The sequence below is a fragment of the Eriocheir sinensis genome, chromosome 12, assembly GCF_024679095.1.
Source record: "Eriocheir sinensis breed Jianghai 21 chromosome 12, ASM2467909v1, whole genome shotgun sequence".
Lineage (NCBI taxonomy): Eukaryota > Metazoa > Arthropoda > Malacostraca > Decapoda > Varunidae > Eriocheir > Eriocheir sinensis.
Window position 1 is genome coordinate 23681806 of NC_066520.1, and position 23680 is coordinate 23705485.

The window sequence follows — 23680 nt, forward strand, 5'->3', positions numbered from 1 at the left end:
TCGCTTCCTCCCCTTTAATGCCTTCTACTTTCCTCCCTACCAAACCCTCTTCTTCCATCGCTTCCGAGTGCTTTCTCCTTTCCTCTCTCTCTTCCCTCTCGCTTCCCTTACACTCCCTATCCTTCCCTTCTAGCCTTTCATCCTCTCTCCATCCCTCCCTTCCTCCCCTTTCATCTTCCCGAGTGCTATCTCCTTCCCTTCTCTCTCCTCCCTCCCCTTCCATCTTCCCGAGTGATTTCTACTTTCCATCCCTCTTCTCCCTTCCCTTACGCTCTTTGTCTTTATCTTCTACCCTTCCATCCCTCCCTTCCTCACCTTCCATCTTCCCGGGTGCTATCTCCTTCCCTCTTTCTCTCCCCTTCACTTTCCTTACTCTGATCCCTTTCCCCGGTCCCTCATGCATCGTCTCCACATCATCGTCTGTTATTTCACGCTGCTTTTGTATTACTCGTTGTTACTTGTGTTGCACGCCCTCCTACTTACACCAAAGTCAATCCCTTACACTTCACGTTCTTTTGTATTACTCGTTGTTGCTTGTGTTGCACGCCCTCCTACCTACACCAAAGTCAATCCCTTACACTTCACGTTCTTTTGTATTACTCGTTGTTACTTGTGTTGCACGCCCTCCTACCTACACCAAAGTCAATCCCTTACACTTCACGTTCTTTTGTATTACTCGTTGTTGCTTGTGTTGCACGCCCTCCTACCTACACCAAAGTCAATCCCTTACACTGCACGTTCTTTTGTATTACTCGCTGTTACTTGTGTTGCACGCCCTCCTACTTACACCAAAGTCAATCCCTTACACTTGACGTTCTTTTGTATTACTCGTTGTTACTTGTGTTGCACGCCCTCCTACCTACACCAAAGTCAATCCCTTACACTTCACGTTCTTTTGTTTTATTCGTTGTTACTTGTGTTGCACGCCCTCCTACCTACACCAAAGTCAATCCCTTACACTTCACGTTCTTTTGTATTACTCGTTGTTACTTGTGTTGCACGCCCGCCTACCTACACCAAAGTCAATCCCTTACACTGCACATTCTTTTGTATTACTCGTTGTTACTTGTGTTGCACGCCCTCCTACCTACACCAAAGTCACTCCCGTACACTTCACGTTCTTTTGTATTACTCGTTGTTACTTGTGTTGCACGCCCTCCTACCTACACCAAAGTCAATCCCTTACACTTCACGTTCTTTTGTATTACTCGTTGTTGCCTGTGTTGCACGCCCGCCTACCTACACCAAAACCACTTCATGTTATTTCTTCCTGGATTCACAGCTCAATTTCGTTACGCATACTGAACCGTGATGTTGGCAGCTTGCTCTCTCTCGCTCTACCATCACGACTGTTTGTTTCTTCGTCTTACTCCTTAGGTGAGGGGTGAGAGAAGCGTCTGGGAACACCACCACCCTTAGACCCTAACTTAACTTTACTTAGATGTTACTGAAGAAAAGGTCTGGTGTGCTTGCTCTCTCTCTCTCTCTCTCTCTCTCTCTCTCTCTCTCTCTCTCTCTCTCTCTCTCTCTGCAGAAAGGAGAAAGGAAAAGAGAAAGTATAAGGAAAAGAAGAAAGGAGAAAGAGAAAGGAAAGAATGTATAAGGAAAAGGAAAATGAGCAAAGAGAAAGGAGATAGAAAGTAGAAGGAAAAGAAGAAAGGAGAAAGAACAAGGAAAGATTGTATAAGGAAAAGGAAAACAAGCAGAGAGAAAGGAAAAGAGAAAGTATAAGGAAAAGAAGAAAGGAGAAAGAACAAGGAAAGAATGTATAAGGAAAAGGAAAACAAGCAGAGAGAAAGGAAAAGAGAAAGTATAATGAAAAGAAGGGAAAGAGAAAAGTAATACGTGTGCAAAAAAGGAGAAAGAAAAAGGAAAAGAAAGTATAATAAAAAGTAGAAAGGAGAGAGAAAGAGATGGAGAGAACAGGGTGAGAGAGAGAGATATTGAATAGGTGACTCACAGGGCCCCTTTCAACCCCCCTCTCCTCCTCCTCCTCCTCCCATGCAATTACGACCCTGAAGGTGATCAATATATGAGAGATTACATTTTCCCATTCTCCTTTTTACCTATTTTACTCTCTCTCTCTCTCTCTCTCTCTCTCTCTCTCTCTCTCTCTCTCTCTCTCTCTCTCTCTCTCTCTCTCTCACCTCCTTCTGAGATTTCATTATTTTCTCCCTTTCATTACCTCACTTCATACCTCCCTCCTCCTCCTCCTCCTCCTCCTCTTCTTCCTCCTCCTCCTCCTCTTGCTCCTGTCAATGACCTCACCAAGCCAGGTCATACATTTCATTCCTCTTTGGTCAATATAAGGCTTTACTTTTCTCATGTATTCTTCTTTCCTACTTCCTTTCTCCTCCTCCTCCTCCTCCTCCTCCTCTCTTTTTTTACGTTTTTTTCCTCCTTTTCCTGTCTATTTTCTTTTTTTATCATATTCTTTTTCCTCCTCCTCCTCCTCCTTGCTTCTTCTTGGTTCGTCTTCTTCCTCCTTCCTCCTCCTCCTCCTTATGCTAGTTTGTTTCCTCCTCCCTTTCCTTCTTTCCCTTCCTTCCTTCTCTCCCTCTCTCCAGACAACTCCTTCTCTCTCTCTCTCTCTCTCTCTCTCTCTCTCTCTCTCTCTCTCTCTCTCTCCCCTTTCTCCGTTCTCCCCTCAGAAAAAAAAAAAAAAAAGAAAGCGTATGATCGTTGCAGAGGAGGATTTCGCAAAGCTGTGAACGAATATAATGGGAAAGGGATCTGATTCTGTCACGCATCTCTCTCTCTCTCTCTCTTGATTCTTTTCCTCCATTTTCCTTTCCTTCCCTTCCCATTCTCTCCCTGCGCTTGTCTTCCCTCTCCTCCCCCCCATCTCTCTCTCTCTCTCTCTCTCTCTCTCTCTCTCTCTCTCTCTTGATTCTTTTCCTCCATTTTCCTTTCCTTCCCTTCCCATGCTCTCCCTGCGCTTGTCTTCCCTCTCCTCCCCCCATCTCTCTCTCTCTCTCTCTCTCTTAGTAAGACCAGAATCAAACCACTAAATAGCTTCCTATCTATCTATCTATCTATTCTATGCTGAGAGAGAGGCTGTAATACCATACATAAAGTACTATGGTGTTATGGCATTAAGTAAAGTATAGCAGTGTTAAGTACAGTATTAAGTATTAAGTTATGGTAAAAAGTGTAACAGTACAGTAGGCTATTAAGCTTCCTTCAATGACAGATTTATTCAACAGTCAATGGTAGCCTATTCTCAGACGCGTGATAATTCCTCCCTTCTGCCTCTCACGTCAAAAAGGAGACTAATCGAGTTCTAATAAGTGTTCTTTTGACCTTATTATTTTCTTATACAACAAAGGAAGCAGCTCAAGGGCATAAACCAACACACGAAATAACAGAAAAGCCCACGTAAGCATTGTCAAACTACCACCATCACCACCAGGGTCATAAAACTACCCAGGTTGATTACTAGGCTATAACTCCTACGAAAGCCTTGTCAATATGTCTGTCCTTGTCAAATGTGTGTCTTTGCCAAATGTGTCCTTGTCAAATGTGTGTCCTTGTCAAATGTGTGTCCTTGTCAAATGTGTGTCCTTGTCGAATGTGTGTCCTTGTCAAATGTGTGTCCTTGTCGAATGTGCATCCTTGTCAAATGTGTGTCCTTGTCAAATGTGTGTCCTTGTCAAATGTGTGTTCTTGTCAAGTGTGTGTCCTTGTCAAATGTGTGTCCTTGCCAAATGTCTGTCCTTGTCAAATGTGTGTTCTTGTCAAATTGTCCTTGTCAAATGTGTGCCCTTGTCAAATGTGTGTCCTTGTCAAATGTGCGTCGTTATCAAATGTGTCCTCGGCTTTGTTGCATACTTGACTGCATAATTATAAAGAGACCAATTCCTTGTATGTGTAAAAATGTGCAAATTTAATACGTACGTGAAAACAGAAAGAAAGTTACGCATGAGAGAACGAAGCTAGGAAGGAAGGAGAGACAGAAAGGAAGGAAAAAGAATGAATGAATGCGAGGAAGAGAGATAAAGACTGAATGGGAAAGACAAAGAAAAAAAAGAAAAATGAAGGAAAGGAAGAAGCAAGAGAAAAATCCCCCATTCAAGTTACAAAGTGAAGAAAAAAAAAAAAAAAAGAGAAAAATAAAGTTTGAACCCACTTCGCAAAACAAAACTTCAACTAACCAAAACAAACCTCAACAAACACAAAAACAAACACATACAATGCCTCACCTTATACTTCAAAGGCTCGCTGGTAAATGCATCTTGGCACGGGACTCGAACTGGGCGCCACGTACGGGTTTGAGGTTCACAAGTAAATGGCCAAAGACGGAGAGAGGACGCGTAGAGACATCTCGACTGGAGGGCGGCGAGGCACACACTGAGGGGGGCGGCGCGGGAACGTTGAGAACTTGAGAGGGGGGCAACGTTTCCAGTGCCAGTAAATTATCGTACTCTCCCTCCCTCTCTCTCTCTACCAACGTCACAGGGCCTCTCTCTCTCTCTCTCTCTCTCTCTCTCTCTCTCATGCTAACGTTGTGGTCCTCAGAACGTAAAACCAGCCCTATTAAACGTCGATTCAAGCTCCAAATCATGTAGAATATATATCCTTATTCTGTTTCTCTGTTCTTTATTCCTTATTCCAACTTCTATTTCCTTCTCTTTTATTTTACTTCCAACTTTTACTTCCTGTTTATTTTATTTTCAACTTCTTCAATTTTTTCTTGTTCCTTATTTCTTCATCCATTTCCTTCTATTCCTTATTCCTTATTTTGCTTCCAGTTTTTACTACTTTGTTTTTTCTATTTTACTTTCAACTTCTACTTTTTTCTGCTCATCATTTCTCATCATACTCTCGTCCTTTCTCCCATCCCTTCACTGCCGTCCAACACAAGGATAGCAATACGACCAACCATGTGTATTTTCTTTATTTTCCTTAATGTAACTCCCCCAGCATCAAAAGGCTTTGTAAACACTTGTAAAACAGTACTACATTAAGGAGTCAGTTTCAATGGCCAGTAATGTGACAGAGAACGGATCAGAGCATACAAACATAAGAACGGATTTAATCAGCGTAAATTCATGAGTCATTTCTCCAGTAACGTAAGTGCAAAAGAGAATATATTGCTAAAGAAACATGAAAGGGCTTCGGGGCGGGGCTTTCGGGGCAAGGACAAGGTTTCCATGGGGTGCCCCGTGTACTAGAATCCCTAATCTTCCCACCCGCACCTCCATCTCCCCTCCACCTCCTCTGACAAGTGTGGGAGGAGGCAGGGAAAGTGGATTGGTCGGAAGTGTTATGTCACCTCAATGTCATCTTGCTCAACAGGTCAGTTCATCCGAGGAAATGTTTACGAGGACGATATTTGACGAGACGATAGTGATTTTCGTGCGTGTGTTAGGCCGGCTGCTCATGAGGACAGACAGAGGCGGTTAGAGTGATTTGTTAACTGAGGTATACTTAACAAAAACGGAGGAATGAAATAGACATAGATAGAGGAATACATAGGGTAGGCTTTAGCATCATAAGTTGGACTAAGCACAAACCCTTCTATGACTTTATAAATTCCTTGAGTCAGTTAGAAAAATTTGTTAACTGAAATATACTTAACAAAAAAGGAAAAAGGAAATAGAGATTGATAGAGGAATACATGGGTTGGGCTTTAGCATAAGTAAGACTAAGCAAACCCTTCTATGACTTCACTTGTGTCAGAATAATTTGTTAACTGAAATATACTTAACAAAAAAGGAAAAAGGAAATAGAGATTGATAGAGGAATACGTGGGTTGGGCTTTAGCATAAGTTAGACTAAGCAAACCCTTCTATGACTCCACTTGCATTAGAATAATTTGTCAACCAAAGCGAGAGTCTTCCATATGGTACTGTAACAACTTTAAGCAAGAACCAAAATAAAGAAAAATAAGATGAATATGGATTAGCCTCTACTATTTTTCCATGCAAACTGTAGCGTTAAAAATATGACCAGACGGGACAACCTAAAATTAGAACAATGTGTGTGTGTGTGTGTGTGTGTGTGTGTGTGTGTTAGTTTTGTCATGGAGTTCAGGAGTCATTATATCTATGCCTTTATTAAAACTATACACAGCTTGCTCTCATAAAACTGCATACTCTCTTTACTCACAGATCAACTTACAACCATTTTACATGTTAACCGCAACTCTCAGACCCTGCCCTGTAAGATTAGTGTGAAATATATGTGAGAGTTGGATTTTGAGTACATTGAATCAACATTTTTTCAGCAAACTGCATTCTCTATATATTCACAGATCAACTTACAACCATTTTACATGTCAACTGTACCTCTCAGACCCTTCCCTGTAAGATTAGTGTGAAATATATGGCGAGAGTTGGATTTTGAGTACATTGAATCAACGTTTTTTCAGCAAACTGAATTCTCTATATATTCACAGATCAACTTACAACCATTTTACATGTTAACCGTACCTCTCAGACCCTTCCCTGTAAGATTAGTGTGAAATATACGGCGAGAGTTGGATTTTGAGTACATTGAATCAACATTTTTTCAGCAAACTGCATTCTCTATATATTCACAGATCAACTTACAACCATTTTACATGTTAACCGTACCTCTCAGACCCTTCCCTGTAAGATTAGTGTGAAATATACGGCGAGAGTTGGATTTTGAGTACATTGAATCAACGTTTTTTCAGCAAACTGAATTCTCTATATATTCACAGATCAACTTACAACCATTTTACATGTCAACTGTACCTCTCAGACCCTGCCCTTTAAGATTAGTGTAAAATATATGGCAAGAGTTGGAATTTTAAGTACATTGAATCAACATATTTTTTTTGGGCAACCATTTAACACACTAACTGTACCTCTCAGACCATTCCCTTTAAGATAAGTGTAAAATATATCGCTAGAGTGGGATTTTGAGTACCTTGAATCAACAGTCAGCAATCATTTTACACATTAACTGTACCTCTCAAACCCTTCACTGTAAAATTTTGAGGACCTTGAAGCAATATTTTTTTCAGGCATCACTTGGCCATCACAGGACAAGAGCCTTTCCCAGCATTCTCCATCTCTCTGTCTAATGTTTGTGTGCTTAGCCTGCTCTGGTGAAGACTGAATCGTGTTTGCTGCCCATGAATTTGTAAAACACTCAAGCGATCTTATCTTTGGGGATGCTCAAGAGTACATCAAATTAAATACCAATTCTGAGTACAGTGGAATTATGAATCAAGGGGATGAAACAGCAGCACTCTGGCACATAATCAGACATAGACATCACTTTGGAAATTAAATGAAAATGAAAATAAATCTCACTGCATCAAGAGAACCTAAGCAGAGCAAGTATTTCAGGGCATAAATCACAAAAATTATAACGTACGCAATTCACAGGTTCGGGAAATCTTGTAAAATCTGTCTCGGCACATATCGGAGGAATGAAAAACTGTCACAAAATGAGGACGAAGAACAGAGTATTTAAGACCCAGGAGGAGGCTTAAAGGTCTAATGAAACCACAACAAGAGAGCAGTGACGATATTCCCCCAGCAGGCAAGGTGGACCACTGGGCAGGGACGAGACAGGGACAGTACAGGAAACACAAGGTGGATAATCGCATACTCTTAACCCATACAGAAGAGACGGCAAACGTTCGCTCGAGTCTGTAAGCACAAATTCTCCACACACACACACACACGAACATCACCTGCAACAGACCAAACACTTTTAACTTCTATTTACATAAGGATAAGTGGCAATATTTAGCTTAGTGTAAAAAGTATGGTAATTCAGCTTCCTTAAAACAATGTGAAAGTCTATTCTGGGGAAGCATTGACACCCACATCCCCAGACAAGCTGCCCATGATGCTGGTATGTTAGTAAGCCCACATTGGCGACCTTCCTTATGGCTGGCACTCGGTAATGTTATTGGCATATTAGCTACACTTAACCTCCCCTTTTTGCTTCGTTTTCATATCCCTGTCTATACTAATCAAGCTTGCCTCTCCCCCCAACACCTTCTTCTTCTTCTTCTTTGTAAACTAATGAAGCTTGCCCCTCCCCCCAACACCTTCTTCTTCTTTGTAAACTAATCAAGCTTGCCCCCATCCCTACCTTCATCTTCTTCTTTGTAAACTAATCAAGCTTGCCCCCATCACCACCTTCTTCTTCTTCTTTTTCTTCTGTATTTTTAGTCCATCTCCTCCCATACATTGCTAATCCTTGCCTCCCTACACCATCATATAATTCCATCTCCTAATTCTTTACACACACATAATCTGCCCATTCTCACTGCTCCCTATACTGACATCTTTCTCCTCCATTCATTCACAATTTTCAGGGCCTCAACTTATCCTCAAACCCACATTCTTCCTACCCTGAAATCATGCCTTCCTGCTCCTTCATATATAACTCTCTATGGTACCTTACCTTATCTTTTATAGCTACACTCTTTCCCCACTGTCACTGCTTCCTAGACTAACATCCTTGGGTCTTTCATTCACAATTTTCAGGACCTCAACTTATCTTCATACCCTCACTACAACATGAACTCACTCCTTCCTGTTGCTTCATATATAACTCTCTATAGTAACTTATCCTCTATAGCCACACACTGCTTCCTAAACTAACATCTCTGGGTCTTTCATTCACAAGTCTCTCCTCATCTTATCCCAATAGCCACATTCTCCCTACTTTCTAAACTCTCTCCTATCTGTCAGCCCTCTCATTCACAGCTCTCAGTATCCCCTCTGAACCCTGTCTTGGCAACATTCTCCCCTCTTCCTAAACTTCCTCCTATCTGTCATCTCTCTCATTCACAGCTCTCAGTATCCCCTCTAAACCCCCTGTCTTAGCAACATTCTCCCCTCTTCCTAAACTCCCTCCTCTCTCATTCACAGGTCTCGGCACCCCATCTAAAGCCTTGTCTCATAACGCTACCCTCACACCCACATGCTACTGAGGCTAAATACAAGCTAGGTAGAAAATTTGATCTATTCCTGTTGGGTCGGTTCATGCACAGCCAATGGTTTCTGTTAAGTAATGATGTCTGATGAAGTTGTTGTTGAAGGAAATAATACCTAATTGGTGTTTTTTTGTGTGTTGCTGATTAGATAGAAAATATAATGATAGTTTTAGATGTATATGTTTTTTATGCCTTTTTCTCTTATGTATGTGACTCAATCTATCCCGAATGAAATTAGAATTCTGTTTAAACCCAATAAACAATCTTATACCATTCTTATGCCTTTCTTTAATTCTTGCGTATGTGACGTCTACCCCCAATCAAATTATAATCCGTCCTTACTATTTTTCCAAACATTAGAATTCTGTTTATACTCAAATTACAAAAACATACTTTTCAATATATACTGTTCTTATGGCTTTCTTTAATTCTTGCGTATGTGACTCAACCCCCAAATCAAAATTATAATCCCTCCTTAGTAATTTTCCAAACATTAGAATTCTGTTTATACTCAAATTACAATAACATACTTTTCGATATATACTGTTCTCATCCCTTTCTTGTATTCTTGCTAATGTGACTTAACCCCCAAATCAAAATTAAAATCCCTCCTTAGTAATTTTCCAGACATTAGAATTCTGTTTATACTCAAATTACAGTAACATACTTTTCGATATATACTGTTCTTGTCCCTTTCTTGTATTCTTGCTAACGTGACTCAACCCCCAATCAAATTATAATCCCTCACTAACATCCTCTCGCCCACAAGCATCCCACCTTGACTAGCGTTCCCCCCCTGGACAGAAGAAGGTCACTTTTCCCCGCCCCTCGCGATAAATGTATAGTCTATAGATTGGTCTCCCTTAATTCAACTGGACTTTACAAATTAATAAAACGGATCTGCACACACTCACGTTAGCGAAACAAATCAAGACGAGGATGCTGAACACACTGCCAGTCAACCAATGATTCCGGTGAGGCTGGGTAAGGAAGGCTTCACCGCACGAGACTTATGCGCTATACCAGTGGCAGTGATGCAGCGAGAGAGAGAGGGAGAGGAGAGAGGTAGAGAGAGAGAGGGAGGTAGTGAGGTAGAGGGAGAGAAGAGAGTGGAAAGAGAAAGAGAAAAGGAAGAAAAAAGAGAGAAATACAGGGAAAATGAGAGAAAGAAAGAGAGAGAGAGGTAGAGAGAGGGAGGTTGAGATATAGATAGATGGAGAGAAAAGAGAGAAAGGAACAGAAAAGAGGAAAGGAAGAGAGAGAGAAAACCGGGAAAAAAGAATGAGAATGAGAAAGAGGAAGAAAGAGAGAAAGAGAAGAGAAAAGAGGAAGGGAAGGAGAGAAAAAAAAGGAGAAAAAGAAGCTGAGAAAAGAAAGGAAAAAAAATACAGAATAAAAGTGGATGAAAGAAAAAGTGAGTGAGTGAAAATTAGAACAAAAAAGTCAGAGAGAGAAAGAGCAAAAAAGAAAGAGAGCGAGAGAGAAAAAGATGATAACAGCATAACTTATAATTTGGTTACCTATATCACAGATGTGGTAACTCAGGCAAATGCACCACAGGAGGAGGAGGAGGAGGCAGACTCTCGGGCGCTGCCGTCCTCCGCCGCCACCTTGCTAAAAGTCGGACCAGGCGATGACTTTCTTGCCGCGGTCACAAGACACTAAAGACTTCCCGCTCGGATGCCAAGCACATGCCACGACACAAGACCTGTTGACGAGGAAGAGACGGAGATTAATTACTGGGTTGTTCTAATTTATGATGATCCTGGAATGAGGTGTACTGTGATGCAAGAGATAGATAGATAGATATGGAGATAGAGAGGAGATAAAGGAAAGAGAGAGAAATGGAGAAACTATAAATCGAGGAAAGAAAGAGATAAAAAAAAGAGCGAAGCCAAACGGGAAGGCGCCACTATAAATCTCACAGCAAAGACAAATTCCCCATTGCGACTCCGCCAGGATGCTTACAAATACTCCCTCAAGATAATCTAATTGCTTTGGTCACCCCTATCAAGCTAACCCAAACAGGAAGTCTCCACTATAAACCTCAGGGCAAAGATAAATGACTGTTCCCCCATTGTGACCCTGCCAGGATACTCACGAATGCTCCCTCAAGGTCTTCTCCAGCTTCCCAGTGTTGACGTTCCATATGTACACCGTGCCGTCGCCGCTGCCCACTGCGACATAGGTGGCGTCGGGGGAGAAGGTTGCCCGAGTGTAGTCCGCACCCACATGGAAGCCGTCACCACTGGAAGGAGTATTGTCATTAAATTTCTGGATACTGGTGTTGGTTTGCGGGTAATATGGGTTGTGTTAGTGTAAGTTTGTATCTCATTGCTAATATATCACTAGATTAGAGGAACTGGGCTTACCAACACTGGAAGAAAGAAGAGAAAGAGGAGGCCTGACAGCATTATACAGGAACACAAGTGGAATGGATGTGCTGGACAGAAATGATTTAATCGAGATGGAAGGGAGGAGGCAATAAGAGGACACAGTAAGAAATTGAGAAAGGGGACTTGCTTGAAAGGCATAAAGAAGTTCAGGTTTCTATACAGGAGTGTGGATACATGGAATGGACTCAGCAAAGACATTGTTGAAGCGGGCAGTGGCCATAAAATGAAGGAAAAGCTGGACAAATACAGATTGGGAGACAGGACTGACCGAGCTTGAGTGCAGGGCCTGTATACAATTGTCCCTCAAATAGTACAGTTTCCAATAGTTCGGTTTCGGTTTTATACGGATTGTCGTAGATCTTTCAGGATTTTTAAGTTTCCTGCTCGTTGGGAAATTTAAAAATCCTAAAAAATCTTCTTAGAAAATCCACATACAACCAAAACCGTACTATTGAAAACCGTACTATTTGAGGGATGACTGTACTACAAAGAGGTAAGTACATAAAGAACATACTCTCATCCATCCTCTGTTTGCTTCCTAATGAATACACAGACGATATTTTACGCACGTGAATGTGTGGACGACTTGGTTCTTCCGTAGGTCCAAGATTTTCAGGGAGTCATCACGGACGCAGCTCAGCAAATAAAACCCATCTGTGGAAATGCAGTAAATTGATTAAGAAGAAGAAGAGGAGGAAGAGGAGGAGGAGGATATTGACAATGGTTCGTAATCTTAACACAGCAATTCTAATCATCAAAAATAACATTACAGGTTTTCTTTTGATCCTGAGGAGAAGGAGGAGGAAGGAGAAAGAGGAGGAGGAGGAGGAGGAAGAGTAGGAGGAGGATAACAATAAAATTCACTATTCTTAACATTACTATTCCTGTCATCATAAATATCATTGCCGTCTCCTTCCTTCAATCTTACCACTGGACAAGGAGAGCGAGGTGATCTTTCCCTGCAGTGATACTTCATTCGCTGACTGCTCTGTCCGAGTGTCCCAGAACCTGATCTTCTTGTCAAAGTGGCCGGAGATGATGGTGGTGGCTGCACTGTCTGAGGGCACGAGGTCATTGCAACTTGACCCGGCAAAGATTGTTCTGATGCCTGGAAAGATGAGGTCATTGGTGTTAAGTTTCAATATTTAGTTTAGTTTTTAGTTCAGTTAACCCCTTGACTGGGGATTTCCTACAAGAAGACATCACCAAGCTACAGGAATGGAACAAAAAGTGGCTGCTACAATTCAATGAAGAAAAATGTAAAGTCCTGCATCTTGGGAGGGAATATCCAGCATACCGATACCACATGGGGAACACTCCACTATCCACCACAAAGGCAGAGAAGTAGAAGTAGAAGACAAAACAGAACAGCAGAAAGAAGAAAAAAACAAGAAAATATTACCCTTTTAAACCCAAAACACAACCACAACCATCACCAAAACCACACCAACCAAGCCATACTCACACGCCCTACTCCTGAGGTCCCAAATCTTCAGCGTGCGGTCGTGGGAGCCAGTGACCACCTTGGCAGACTCTGACAGGAACTTAGCTGCCATCACCTTGCCAGAGTGTCCCGTCAGAGTGTGCTGCAAGAGTGTGACGTTGAAAAAGTTACTGAAGTCTGATGGTAATGGAAGATGGTGTTGTTGATGATATGGGAGGATGAGGAATGGGAATATCGGAGGCATGGGAGCTGGTGACGATAATGTTTAAACAGATCTATCTATCTATCTATATCTCCATCTCTCCCTGTTCTGGCACTCCCTCTCACCACATTCAATCCTGCTGCTCCCAACTCTCTCACCCTATTTATCCACTTTCCAGGTGATCTTTCCCTGACACCCCCTCCCTCAATCCTTCCCTCATACACTCCCTTCACGAATTCATTCTCCCCCATTCTCATCACGTGTCCAAACCATCTCAGCGCACCATGCTTCACCCACTCCACACTCCACTCCTTTCGCTGTCGCACCCATACCAAATCGCTCATACATGCTTTCATTACTTTCTCCATATGATGTTGATTACTATAGTCCTACTTCTCACCCTCAGTCTATGGTCCACCACTGTCCACACTCTGCTGGCAAAGTCGTTGGAAGCCCCGAGGATCAGTGACTCCTCTCCGTCGAAGTCAATGGCTGTCACCCCGGCGTTGCTGCCTGTCAGTATGCCTCGGGCCTCCACCGTGGCTAGTGTGAGGGAGAGAGAGAGATTATTGTTTTCTGTCCCCTACTAATCAAGCGAGGGTAGTTATATGCATTGCAATTTCTTAAGAATAGTATAGTGCTTAAGTTACCATGGTTAAATGGAAGTGAAGGGATTACAGGAAAGAGGACACATTGAAGGGCATTGAGAGGAAAGAGAGAGAAAGAGGAAATACTTACAATGGCCCACATCCCACAGCTTGAGTTTCCGGTCCACCCCGCCCGTGGCCAGGATTCTCCCCTGAGGACTGAAGCACACTGAGTTGACCTCCCCATCATGAGCATCCTGTAGGGAGAGCAAAGATGAGTCCCAAGGAGCAGCATGAGCGTGCAAGATGGCACCTCTAAAAACACTTGCCCGCACCACATCTACATCTACACAGAACCTTGAACGAATGAGACCCAGGCTTACGAATCTGTGGTAGGCCTTTGCAGGAAGCACCGCCATGAGACAGATCGGGGGGCTGCAGGCGAACTTGTCATCCATGTTAACTTGCTTGGGCTCTCTAGCTGCTTCCTTGAGCTGCTCCTCCACCATCATCTGCCGCTTCCTGGAATTGTTCATCATAATTAATCCCCTGACTGCGGATTTCCTACAAGAAGACATCACCAAGCTACAGGAATGGAACAAAAAGTGGCTGCTACAAGTCAATGAAGAAAAATGTAGTCATGCACCTTACAAGAGGATATCCAACATGCCAATACCACAGGGGAATCACTCCACTACCCATCAGAGAAAGACCTGGGAGTATATGTTATCAGGCTACCAGTGAAGGGATATCCAGCACACCAATACCACATGGGAAACACTCCACTACCCATCAGAGACAGAGAAAGACCTGGGAGTATGCGTTATCAGGCTACCAGTGAAGGGATATCCAGCACACCAATACCACATGGGAAACACTCCACTACCCACCACAGAGGCAGAGAAAGACCTGGGAGTATGCGTTATCAGGCTACCAGTGAAGGGATATCCAGCATGCCAATACCACAGGGGAAACACTCCACTACCCACCAGAGACAGAGAATGACCTGAGAGTATGTGTTATCAGGCTACCAATGAAGGCCAAATCCATGCCAATCTCAGTAGATGGGTTAACACATTCCTCAGGTAAGCATATTCTACCACCAACGTCACTATCATTGAGTTTCTTACAAGTGCAGAATGGGATAAAAAATGGCATAAAAATCAAGAGAACTGTAGAGGTTAGAGAAATTGATCACCAAATTTCTTAACCCCTTCACTCCAGCGACGCCGACGTCAGCATCACCAATAGTCCTATCCTAAACGTCTTAAGACTCTTCCATTTCCTCTTAATCCTCTTCTAAACCTCTTAAAAGGAAATGAAAGAGGATTAAGAGGAATTTAGAGGAGGATTGAGAGGTTTAGAAGAGTATTAATCCTCTTCCATTTCCTCTTGACCCTTTCCATACTGTGACGCCGACGTCTGCGTCACGGATGGAAAGGGTTGAGAGTGTAAAATGGGAACAAAAAAGGCTTGGAAATTAAGGTTAGAGAAACAGACCATCACCAAATTTCTTAATAGTGCAGAATGGGAGCAAAAACGGCACTAGAGTCAAGGGTACTTTATAAATGAGAGAGAACACTTACTTGAGCACCGTGTCGTTCTCCATGTTGAGTTTCTCGGCATCCTTGGCCTTCTGCGCCATCCATCGGTCAATAAGGTCGCGATTGTCCTCCTGTAAGGCATCGTGTAATAAATATGAATCGCACATGGCACTGGTTTACATAGGAGGCATTTTGTGTAGGAGGGGCAACCAAACCTTTTTTTTTTCCTTGTTTTTTTTACAGCAAAGGAGACAGTTCAAGGGCAAAAAAATAAAGGAAACAATAATGAAAAAATATCCCACTACTCACTTCTATAATTCAGGTGGCATTCTGTTTTCGGTGACACTGGATGAGACGGAACGGGATGGGAATGGAAGGGGTGGGATGGGAAGGAATGGAATGAGAATGGATGGGACAGGATGCAATTTAATTTGACTGGATGGGAATGGAATGGAATGGAAGGGAAGGAATGGGGTGGGATGGGAAGGGATGGAAGGAGAAGGGATGGGACAGGATGCAATTTAATTTGATTGGATGGGATGGGATGCATTTTTTTTTCATCTTCCGGAATATAAACTTTTTTTCATAAGCAATCACACACACACACACACACACACACACACACACACACACGAACCTTCTCCTTCCTGTACTTCTCCTCCAGCGCAGTGAAGGCGAGGTTAAGTGTCTGGTATTCATCTCGCAGCACCTGGTTGATCGCCTCCACGTCCGTCAGCGCCGCCTCCTTGCTAGCCAACTCCTCCCGCAGAATCATTAAGTCAGATTCATATTCCGCAAGTCTGGAAAGGGAGTGGGTGACTAAAATGATCTCAGTCCATCCATGCTCTTTGATATGGAGGTCATGTGTTGAAGAGGATGGGTGAGAGGTTATCGGAAAGAGGGAAACTATAAAGGAATGCATGAATTAGCTTTAACAGTAGCTATATAGAAGTGAGAGGATGTGGTGAAGAGAGAGAAAGGAGGGAAGGGACAGAGAGCAGGAAGACAGACAGACAGATACACTCACTTGTTGTCTTTCACAGCAATGACCTTGTCACGCTCCTGAAGGCACTGGTTCAGCTCCACCAACTGTTGGGAATTCTCGCTCTTCTTTCGGTGCAAGTCCGTCAGTTCTTCTTGTAGCTTGTAGACTTTCTGTTCCAGGGTCTGAAATATAGATTGCATGAGGTGTCAGGCGTAAATATTTGGGTGATTCATAATTAGTATCCGATTTTCATGTCAAGTTCAGTTTTGTTTAGGCAAGTTGGTGAATCTAAGACATATAGTTTGGTGTAGAAAATAAGGTGAGATCTTGCTTTGTTGATTTTTCCATAACTTTACTACAAGTCATGTGTTTAAAGATACCCAGAACCTAACTTAACTATTACCCTGTTATCACAATCTTGTTTTGGTTATATACAGAAAGGGAGGCAGCTCCAGGGCAAAAAACACAACCAGCAACGAAAAACCTCACTAGACGCTACTCCAAAAGAAGGAAAAAGAATGAGAGGCCAGAGGAGGGGTCAATTTCAGATGGTAACCAATAAATTCACACAAGTATGCTTCCTCGGTGAGATAACACAAGCTGAAATAATAAATAAGTGTTGCTGGTTAGACTATTCCGGGCACCACCACAAGGCTCTTCTTCTTCTTCGTCTTCTTTGTTTATGGTCCATCTTCTCCCATTCTCGGAGTCGGACTTCCGATGATCCTCCTCCTTCCTGGGTCCAGTACTAATCCTTCCTCTGTTTCTAACACTTACGAATCTTGCTGCACTGCTCCTCTCCATATTCTACTTAACAACAATGGCAACGCAGACCAATATTCCGCTTCCCTACCTGCACAACCACTGACGACGCGCCCCCCCCATCGCCACCTCCACCTCCGCCACCTCGACTCAGCAGGTGTGAGTTCTCCTGCCGCAACTTCTCATTTTGTAGAGTCAGCTGTAGGGTTTCCGACTTCAAGGATTCGCTCTGCTCAAAAAGCCGGTTGTCTGGAAAGAGAAAGGGACATTGAGGTCGGTTTTATAAGACACTTTCGCTTCTCACATCAACTATTTCTAAAGGTCAAAGAGGGGGTCAATCAGGTTCTAATGAGTGTTTCTTTAGGTTCATGGCACAGAAGAAGGGTCACCCTACCACCAGGGTCATAAAACTACACTTGAAAATGCCCCAAACTCCTATGAAAGTCTTGTCAAATGTGTTTCTTAGGTTCATGGTACAGAAGAAGGGTCAGATTACCACCAGGGTCATAAAACTACCCCTGGAGGTGCCCAAAACTCCTACGAAAGTCTTGTCAAATGTGTGTTTCTTAGGTTCACAGTACTACAGAAGAAGTGTCACTCTACCACCAGGGTAATAAATGGAAACATGTATAATAATACCCAAGATAACATAAAACAAACCTAACCTATAAAAATAACCTGAAAATCCCTTAATATCACAAAAAAACGTAAAATAATAGGTGGGTACAGGAAGGTTAGTATGCAATATGTCCCGAATTTAGCGATGCAGACAATATACAACCCTGAAAACATGTGAACTAAGACCCAAAATAATATAAAACCAACCTAACCAATAAAAATAACCTTAAAATCCCTTAATATCACAAAAAAACGTAAAAATAACATCACATGGGAAGGTCTTGCGTCACCTGACCTAATGTAAACAAGAGGAAGATGGCTCAGTATTTTCACCCCTTTGGACCCTTTTTCCCTTCACTCACGTAGCTGGATGAGGTCAGTGATGTTCTCCTTCTCCTTCTTGTCCCTCTCCCGAAGCCTGTAGTATATTTGTTGGCGCCAGTCCTCGCTACCCGACCGACACCAGGCCATGTCCCTCGTTCGACTCCCCTCTTGAGTAGTCCAGCTAGCTCATCATCGTCAGCATCAGCCCCTTGAGCCTCCTCCCTCGCTATATATATATGTCATTACTATTATTACTGTTATTATCATTATTCGGCATAGGGGAATAGATAGGCCGGTTAGATTACAAGGCAGAGAGAGAGGTTATAACTTCGTCATTATCAATATCTTTGAATATCTCTCCCTCCCTTAATTCGATCTTAGTTACCTCCCTTGCAATCTTTCATTACAGTTATTACTATTATTATCATTATTAGGCATAGGGGAATAGATAGGCCGGTTAGATTACAAGGCAGAGAGAAAGAAAGGTATTAAATTGATGATCAGTCTCAGCTTATCATTATCATTACTGTTATTGCTATTATATACACATCACTATTATGCATAGGGTAATAGACAGAGCCGATGGAGGACTTAAAAATACCATATACGTCTAAGTCTGTAACCTCCGAGATGTTTGATAATGAGCCAGAGATAGTTTATTTAGGTTATTCCATATAATGATTAGTTTCCCCCACAGTTTAGGTCACCATGCGTAAGTTAAGGGTAGTAATTTCCTTTTATTCCTCTCTTTACTGTAAAATTTCTATGTCCCTTTCTTCCTTAAAGGCACATATGGTGTTCTCTTCGCCTTCATCTATTCTATCCTGTCCTACCACACGCAGATCACTAGTATATAGTAGCGGTAGTAGTAAACAGACACCCTCGCCATACCCCGACAGGTCTTCCAGCTGGTGTCTGTTCTTCCTATGTATTCCTATGTACTCCTCCTCCTCTTCCTCAGCGCCTCCGCCCTCCATGGCCTCCCTCTCTGATCTCTCAGCTGACCTCCCTAATGAAGACTCCTCCTCCTCGATCCTCCTCCTCCTCTAGCTTCCTCTTTCTCCTTCCAGCCTCCCTCCCTCCCTTATGATCAAGGAGACTACATTGTACTATAGTTTCCTTGCTAATGATGATGAGGAGGAGGAGAAGGAGGAGGAGGAACCCCTGCACATGTCACGTTGAAATGAGTCACGTCCTCTTTATAAATGTCATCGCTGTATATGAAGTTGTCAATCTTCGAAAATGAGAAGAATTAAGGAGTGGCGGGGAAAGCATATCAAAGAAGCGTATATGATCTACTATATAAATCTTTTTTTTTTCTTTTCCTTTTTTTTGGGGGGGGGGATTTCGTTGGGGATATTAAGTTAACATTTGATAATAACGACTGCACACCACATCAAAGTCTTCCCTGAATATAGAGAGACGTAACAAAAAGTAGCGTGGCACCCAGCCAGCAAAAAATGTGGGCCCCATGCGGGCAACATGTGGGAAAATGAGGGAAATAATATGGGTCCCCAATTGGACAATCTTAGTGGGCCCTGGATAGGCAAATATGGGCCCCACGTTTGCCCACACCAACCCATGCACATGGCGGATGCACCAGGGTATTTGTGTGGGGCCCAAGTGGACAGAGTGGGCCTCATGTGGTAACCATATGGGCATGCATGGGCAACATTCCGATAGTAAACATATGTAACGAAAAATGGTTGATTAAAATGCCTTCTGTTTCCTTAGGGATGATTTTTGATGACATATGATTGTATGTCTGCAGGATGGGTTATACGTAATGATTTCTATACACAAACTAATATATATATTACAGGAAAATGAATCAGGGCAGATGTGCCAACGAAATACCAAAAAAAAAAAAAAGTATATAAGGTCGAAAGTCTTGGTTCAATGACCATTCTCAGTGGCTCGATATGTCTGTACTGCATTCTTTTATACTCCCCATGCTTGCAGAAAGGGTTATACGTACTGAAATTTATACACAAGTAATTATACGCAGCAGGAAATGAAGAATGCAATGTTTGTAAAAGGTCAAAAGGGCTGGTTCTTGACGACGTATGTCTGTATTGCATTTTCCCATACACTCCATGCTTGCTGGAAGGGTTATACCATATACGTACTGAAATTTATACAAAAGCAATTATAAGTAACAGGAAAATGATGAATGAGATGGTTGTATAAGATCAAAAGGACTGAGTTTCTTAGGTTCATAGTACTACAGAAGAAGGGTCACCCTACCACTCGATGATGTGTGTCTGTGTTGCATTCTTTCATACACTCCATGCTTGCAGGAAGGGTTATACGTAATGACTTCTATACACAAACTAACATACATAACAGGGAAATGAAGAATGAGATGTTTGTATAAGGTCAAAAGGGCTGATTCTCGACGATGTATGTCTGTATTGCATTCTCCCGTATACTAGGCTTGCAGGAAGGGGCCCATATTTTTAGCTGGCTGGGGTGCGGCACAGACAGAAATGAGACAGAAGCAGGAACAGTGACAGGACCATCGCTGGGTTGGGTTGGGAATGGTGCGGAACAGACAGGAATGGGACGGAAGCAGGAACAGGGACAGGACCTATGCTTGACGGGGTTGGGAATGGTGCGGAACAGACAGGAATGGGACGGAAGCAGGAATAGTAACAGGACCTATATGTTTGATGGGGTTGGGAATGATACGAGACAGATAGAAGTGAGACAGAAGCAGGAACAGGGACAGGACCTATAATGGGTGGGGTTGGAACTGATATGCCTACGTAGCTTGACAGGTTGGCAAGGGAACGACAGCGAACACTTTCCTGTCGCCTGGGTATAGACACAACACATTGGTTTCCTTGCGACGAACAGTATAGTGATTGAAGTATACCTGCCCGTGGTGGTACATACTCTTGCTTAGCTCCGTGATAGTCTACCATATTTAGGAGACGTCTTAGGTAACTCCAAGGTATGTATAGATTGATAATGGGAGAAATGGAGTCTAGGGTTGATAATAAAAGAATAAGATATGATAAGAGAAAGTTCGTCTCGTCTTTTCAGTGCATTGAGTAGAGGTTTAAAGATGTTAGCAATGTAGAATGATTATTAGCAGTAAAGTTAGATAATATTATGAGGTTAAGGAGTGTGAGAGTCTAGATTCTGATTAACAAAAGCTAGCATCGTCTCTCCATTGCATTGCTTTGAAGTTGAAAGCTGTTGATAGTGCAGGAAGATGATATATGTTAGCATGTAGAAGTTAGGTTAGATAGATTTTTAATGATGTACGTGTTACTCTTGGAGGTGGTTGTACGCTATGGGTAGTTTAGGTCAGGTCACGGGCAAGAGGTAGAAATCCTATATATAAAATACCAAACCTCAATATCATTTATACATATGTTCTACGAGGGATTGAAGATTCTAGTCCTATCATATTGCCAGGAAAAGAGTTCAGCTACTACAAAACAAGCCTAAATTTCCTTGCATTACACCATTCCACCAGGTCCATCCCTATTATAATCTGTCTCCTGCAGGGTTGGTCAGGTCTATCAGCCATGCACAGGACCACGAGTGTTGCTGCCCTGGGTGTGGTCATGATAGCAAGCATTGGATTCATCTCCTTAGGTTAGTAGGCTATAGTATACATATGCGTGGTGTGAAGGACGAATTAAATGTTTATCTGTATATCTGATTATCTGTGTACGTGTGTGTGTGTGTGTGTGTGTGTGTGTGTGTGTGTGTGTGCCTGGTTGTTTGTCTGTCACTGTTCTTTGTTTCTCTATCTGTCTGTCTGTCTGTGTCTCTGTGTGTGTGTGTGTGTGTAGCCTATGTTTCTCTGGGTACCTACTAATGTTTCAATGTCTACTTATTTTTTCAGCCTATCTCTTTGCATAAATATACCTCTCTATCCCTCTATCTATTTTCTATTTACCTATCTATCTATCTACCTATGCGTGTATGTATGTATGTACGTATCTATCTATCTATCTATACTTATCTACCTATACCTATCCACTCACCTCCCTTCATACCTACCTGCCTATTAATCTATATGCTCTCTACTAAGGTAAAATCTCGTGTTTGCAGGTGAGGCCTTGAGGTGTCTTGAGTGTGACGGGCATGGAAACGCGTGCCATAGTAACGCCAATATGACAACGGTGCCGTGCGGGGGAACCTGCTACTGGAAGATGGACATTTCACGTAAGACGAAGGGGTTGAGGGAGAGGTTTATAGACAGAGTGAGAGTTAGTAGATGTATAGATGGAGACTGAGTGTGAAGGGGTTGATAGAGAGATAGAGAGATTGCGAGAGGTATGGTTAAGTACGTAAATGGAGTTTGAGGATAAGGAGTTGAGAAAGAGAGATAGAGAGATTGAAAGAGGCATAGTTAATAGATGAATATATGGAGATTGAGTGTGAAGGGGTTGATAGAGAGATAGAGAGCTTGAGAGAGGTATGGTTAAGTACGTAAATGGAGTTTGAGGATAAGGAGTTGAGAAAGAGAGATAGAGAGATTGAAAGAGGCATAGTTAATAGATGAATATATGGGGATTGAGTATGAAGGGGTTGATAGAGAGATAGAGAGCTTGAGAGAGGTATGGTTAAGTACGTAAATGGAGTTTGAGGATAAGGAGTTGAGAAAGAGAGATGCAGAGATTGAAAGAGGCATAGTTAATAGATGAATAGATGAAGACTGAGTGTGAAGGGGTTGATAGAGAGATAGAGAGATTGCGAGAGGTATGGTTAAGTACGTAAATGGAGTTTGAGGATAAGGAGTTGAGAAAGAGAGATAGAGAGATTGAAAGAGGCATAGTTAATAGATGAATATATGGAGATTGAGTGTGAAGGGGTTGATAGAGAGATAGAGAGCTTGAGAGAGGTATGGTTAAGTACGTAAATGGAGTTTGAGGATAAAGAGTTGAGAAAGAGAGATAGAGAGATTGAAAGAGACATAGTTAATAGATGAATATATGGAGATTGAGTGTGAAGGGGTTGATAGATAGAGAGCTTGAGAGAGGTATAGGAATGTGCAGAGATGGAGTTTGAGGATAAGGAGTTGAGAGAGAGAGAGAGAGAGAGAGAGAGAGAGAGAGAGAGAGAGAGAGAGAGAGAGAGAGAGAGAGAGAGAGAGAGAGAGAGAGAGAGAGAGAGAGAGAGAGAGAGAGAGAGAGAGAGAGAGAGAGAGAGAGAGAGAGAGAGAGAGAGAGAGAGAGAGAGATTAGATGCATAGGTGGAGTTTGAGGTTCAGGAGTTGATAGATAGATAGACTGAGAGGTAGGCCTATATATAATTCCAAAGGTCAAAATGAGGAGATCAATCGGGTTCTCATGGGGTGATATATTTTAGGTTCATGGTACAGGTGAAGCGTCAAACTATTAACCAGGGTCATAAAACTATCCCAGGAGATGACCTCAGACTCTTAATTATGAAGTTAAATATGTGAGTTTAATTGGGCAGCGAATTTTTTAAAACTGGAGAGCAAGCACACTTTTTAACATGATTTCTTATATACATTGTTTATTTTTATCAGGTGAATTTGATGTCCGCCGCTGCCACCCTTTCCTAATGCACACGAAGCCACTGAGCATGAACAACAATATGGAGGATGAGTGTTGGTGTAACTACGATAACTGCAACATAGCCGACTGCTCCCCGTAGACTTAATTGTTGGGAATATAAATTAATTGTTGGGAATATAAATTAAGTTGCAAAAATAAATATTGGGCTTGGCGTCGTTGGGTGAGCGAGGCGATGCACCCCACTGTTTATACCCCCATTGATTAATTGAGAAATAAATATATCTTGCTATACCTTGGTTTCTGACACACACACACACACACACACACACACACACACAGAGAGAGAGAGAGAGAGAGAGAGAGAGAGAGAGAGAGAGAGAGAGAG

The 23680-nt window shown here is 42.4% G+C and overlaps 2 protein-coding genes and 1 long non-coding RNA gene across 4 annotated transcripts in view; 1 reads left to right on the plus strand and 2 right to left on the minus strand.

Annotated features, from left to right (window-relative positions):
• Positions 1-4735, minus strand: part of LOC126997668 (cytosolic carboxypeptidase 2-like) — a 59594-nt gene extending 54859 nt beyond the window's left edge. Inside the window, exon 1 of the mRNA XM_050858896.1 lies at positions 4203-4735. The gene's annotated coding sequence lies outside the window, so the exon portion shown is untranslated. The remainder of the gene's footprint in view (positions 1-4202) is intronic.
• A 147-nt stretch (positions 4736-4882) lies between these two features.
• Positions 4883-17996, minus strand: LOC126997669 (autophagy-related protein 16-1-like). Of its 2 annotated transcripts, none has more exons than XM_050858899.1 (14): positions 17830-17996; positions 16941-17098; positions 16130-16269; positions 15740-15902; positions 15145-15233; positions 13942-14080; positions 13710-13815; positions 13372-13514; positions 12791-12911; positions 12254-12433; positions 11895-11979; positions 11031-11177; positions 10450-10637; positions 4883-7672 (listed from the first exon to the last, which is right to left on the minus strand). In XM_050858899.1, the coding sequence occupies exons 1-13, from the start codon at positions 17936-17938 to the stop codon at positions 10544-10546; spliced, it is 1674 nt and encodes a 557-aa protein (XP_050714856.1). In that variant the 5' UTR covers positions 17939-17996; the 3' UTR covers positions 4883-7672; positions 10450-10543. The 2 variants fall into 2 exon arrangements, with proteins under 2 accessions (XP_050714856.1, XP_050714855.1); XM_050858898.1 differs by having other exon boundaries at positions 4883-7988; positions 8036-10637.
• A 2598-nt stretch (positions 17997-20594) lies between these two features.
• On the plus strand, positions 20595-23610 carry LOC126997764 (uncharacterized). The gene is made up of 4 exons (XR_007752378.1): positions 20595-20747; positions 21310-21400; positions 21863-21976; positions 23307-23610. It is a non-coding gene; the product is annotated as an uncharacterized LOC126997764 (long non-coding RNA).
• The last annotated feature ends 70 nt before the right edge of the window (positions 23611-23680 follow it).

Excerpts from the sequence above, each read along its gene's own strand:
- LOC126997669 (XM_050858899.1), bottom strand. The coding sequence starts at position 17,938 with ATGGCCTGGTGTCGGTCGGGTAGCGAGGACTGGCGCCAACAAATATAC. Across the intron at positions 17,099-17,829 it reads CACTGACCTCATCCAGCTAC|ACAACCGGCTTTTTGAGCAG; the intron begins GTGAGTGAAGGG and ends TTCTCTTTCCAG. Across the intron at positions 11,980-12,253 it reads CTCGCTCTCCTTGTCCAGTG|ATGGGTTTTATTTGCTGAGC; the intron begins GTAAGATTGAAG and ends GCATTTCCACAG.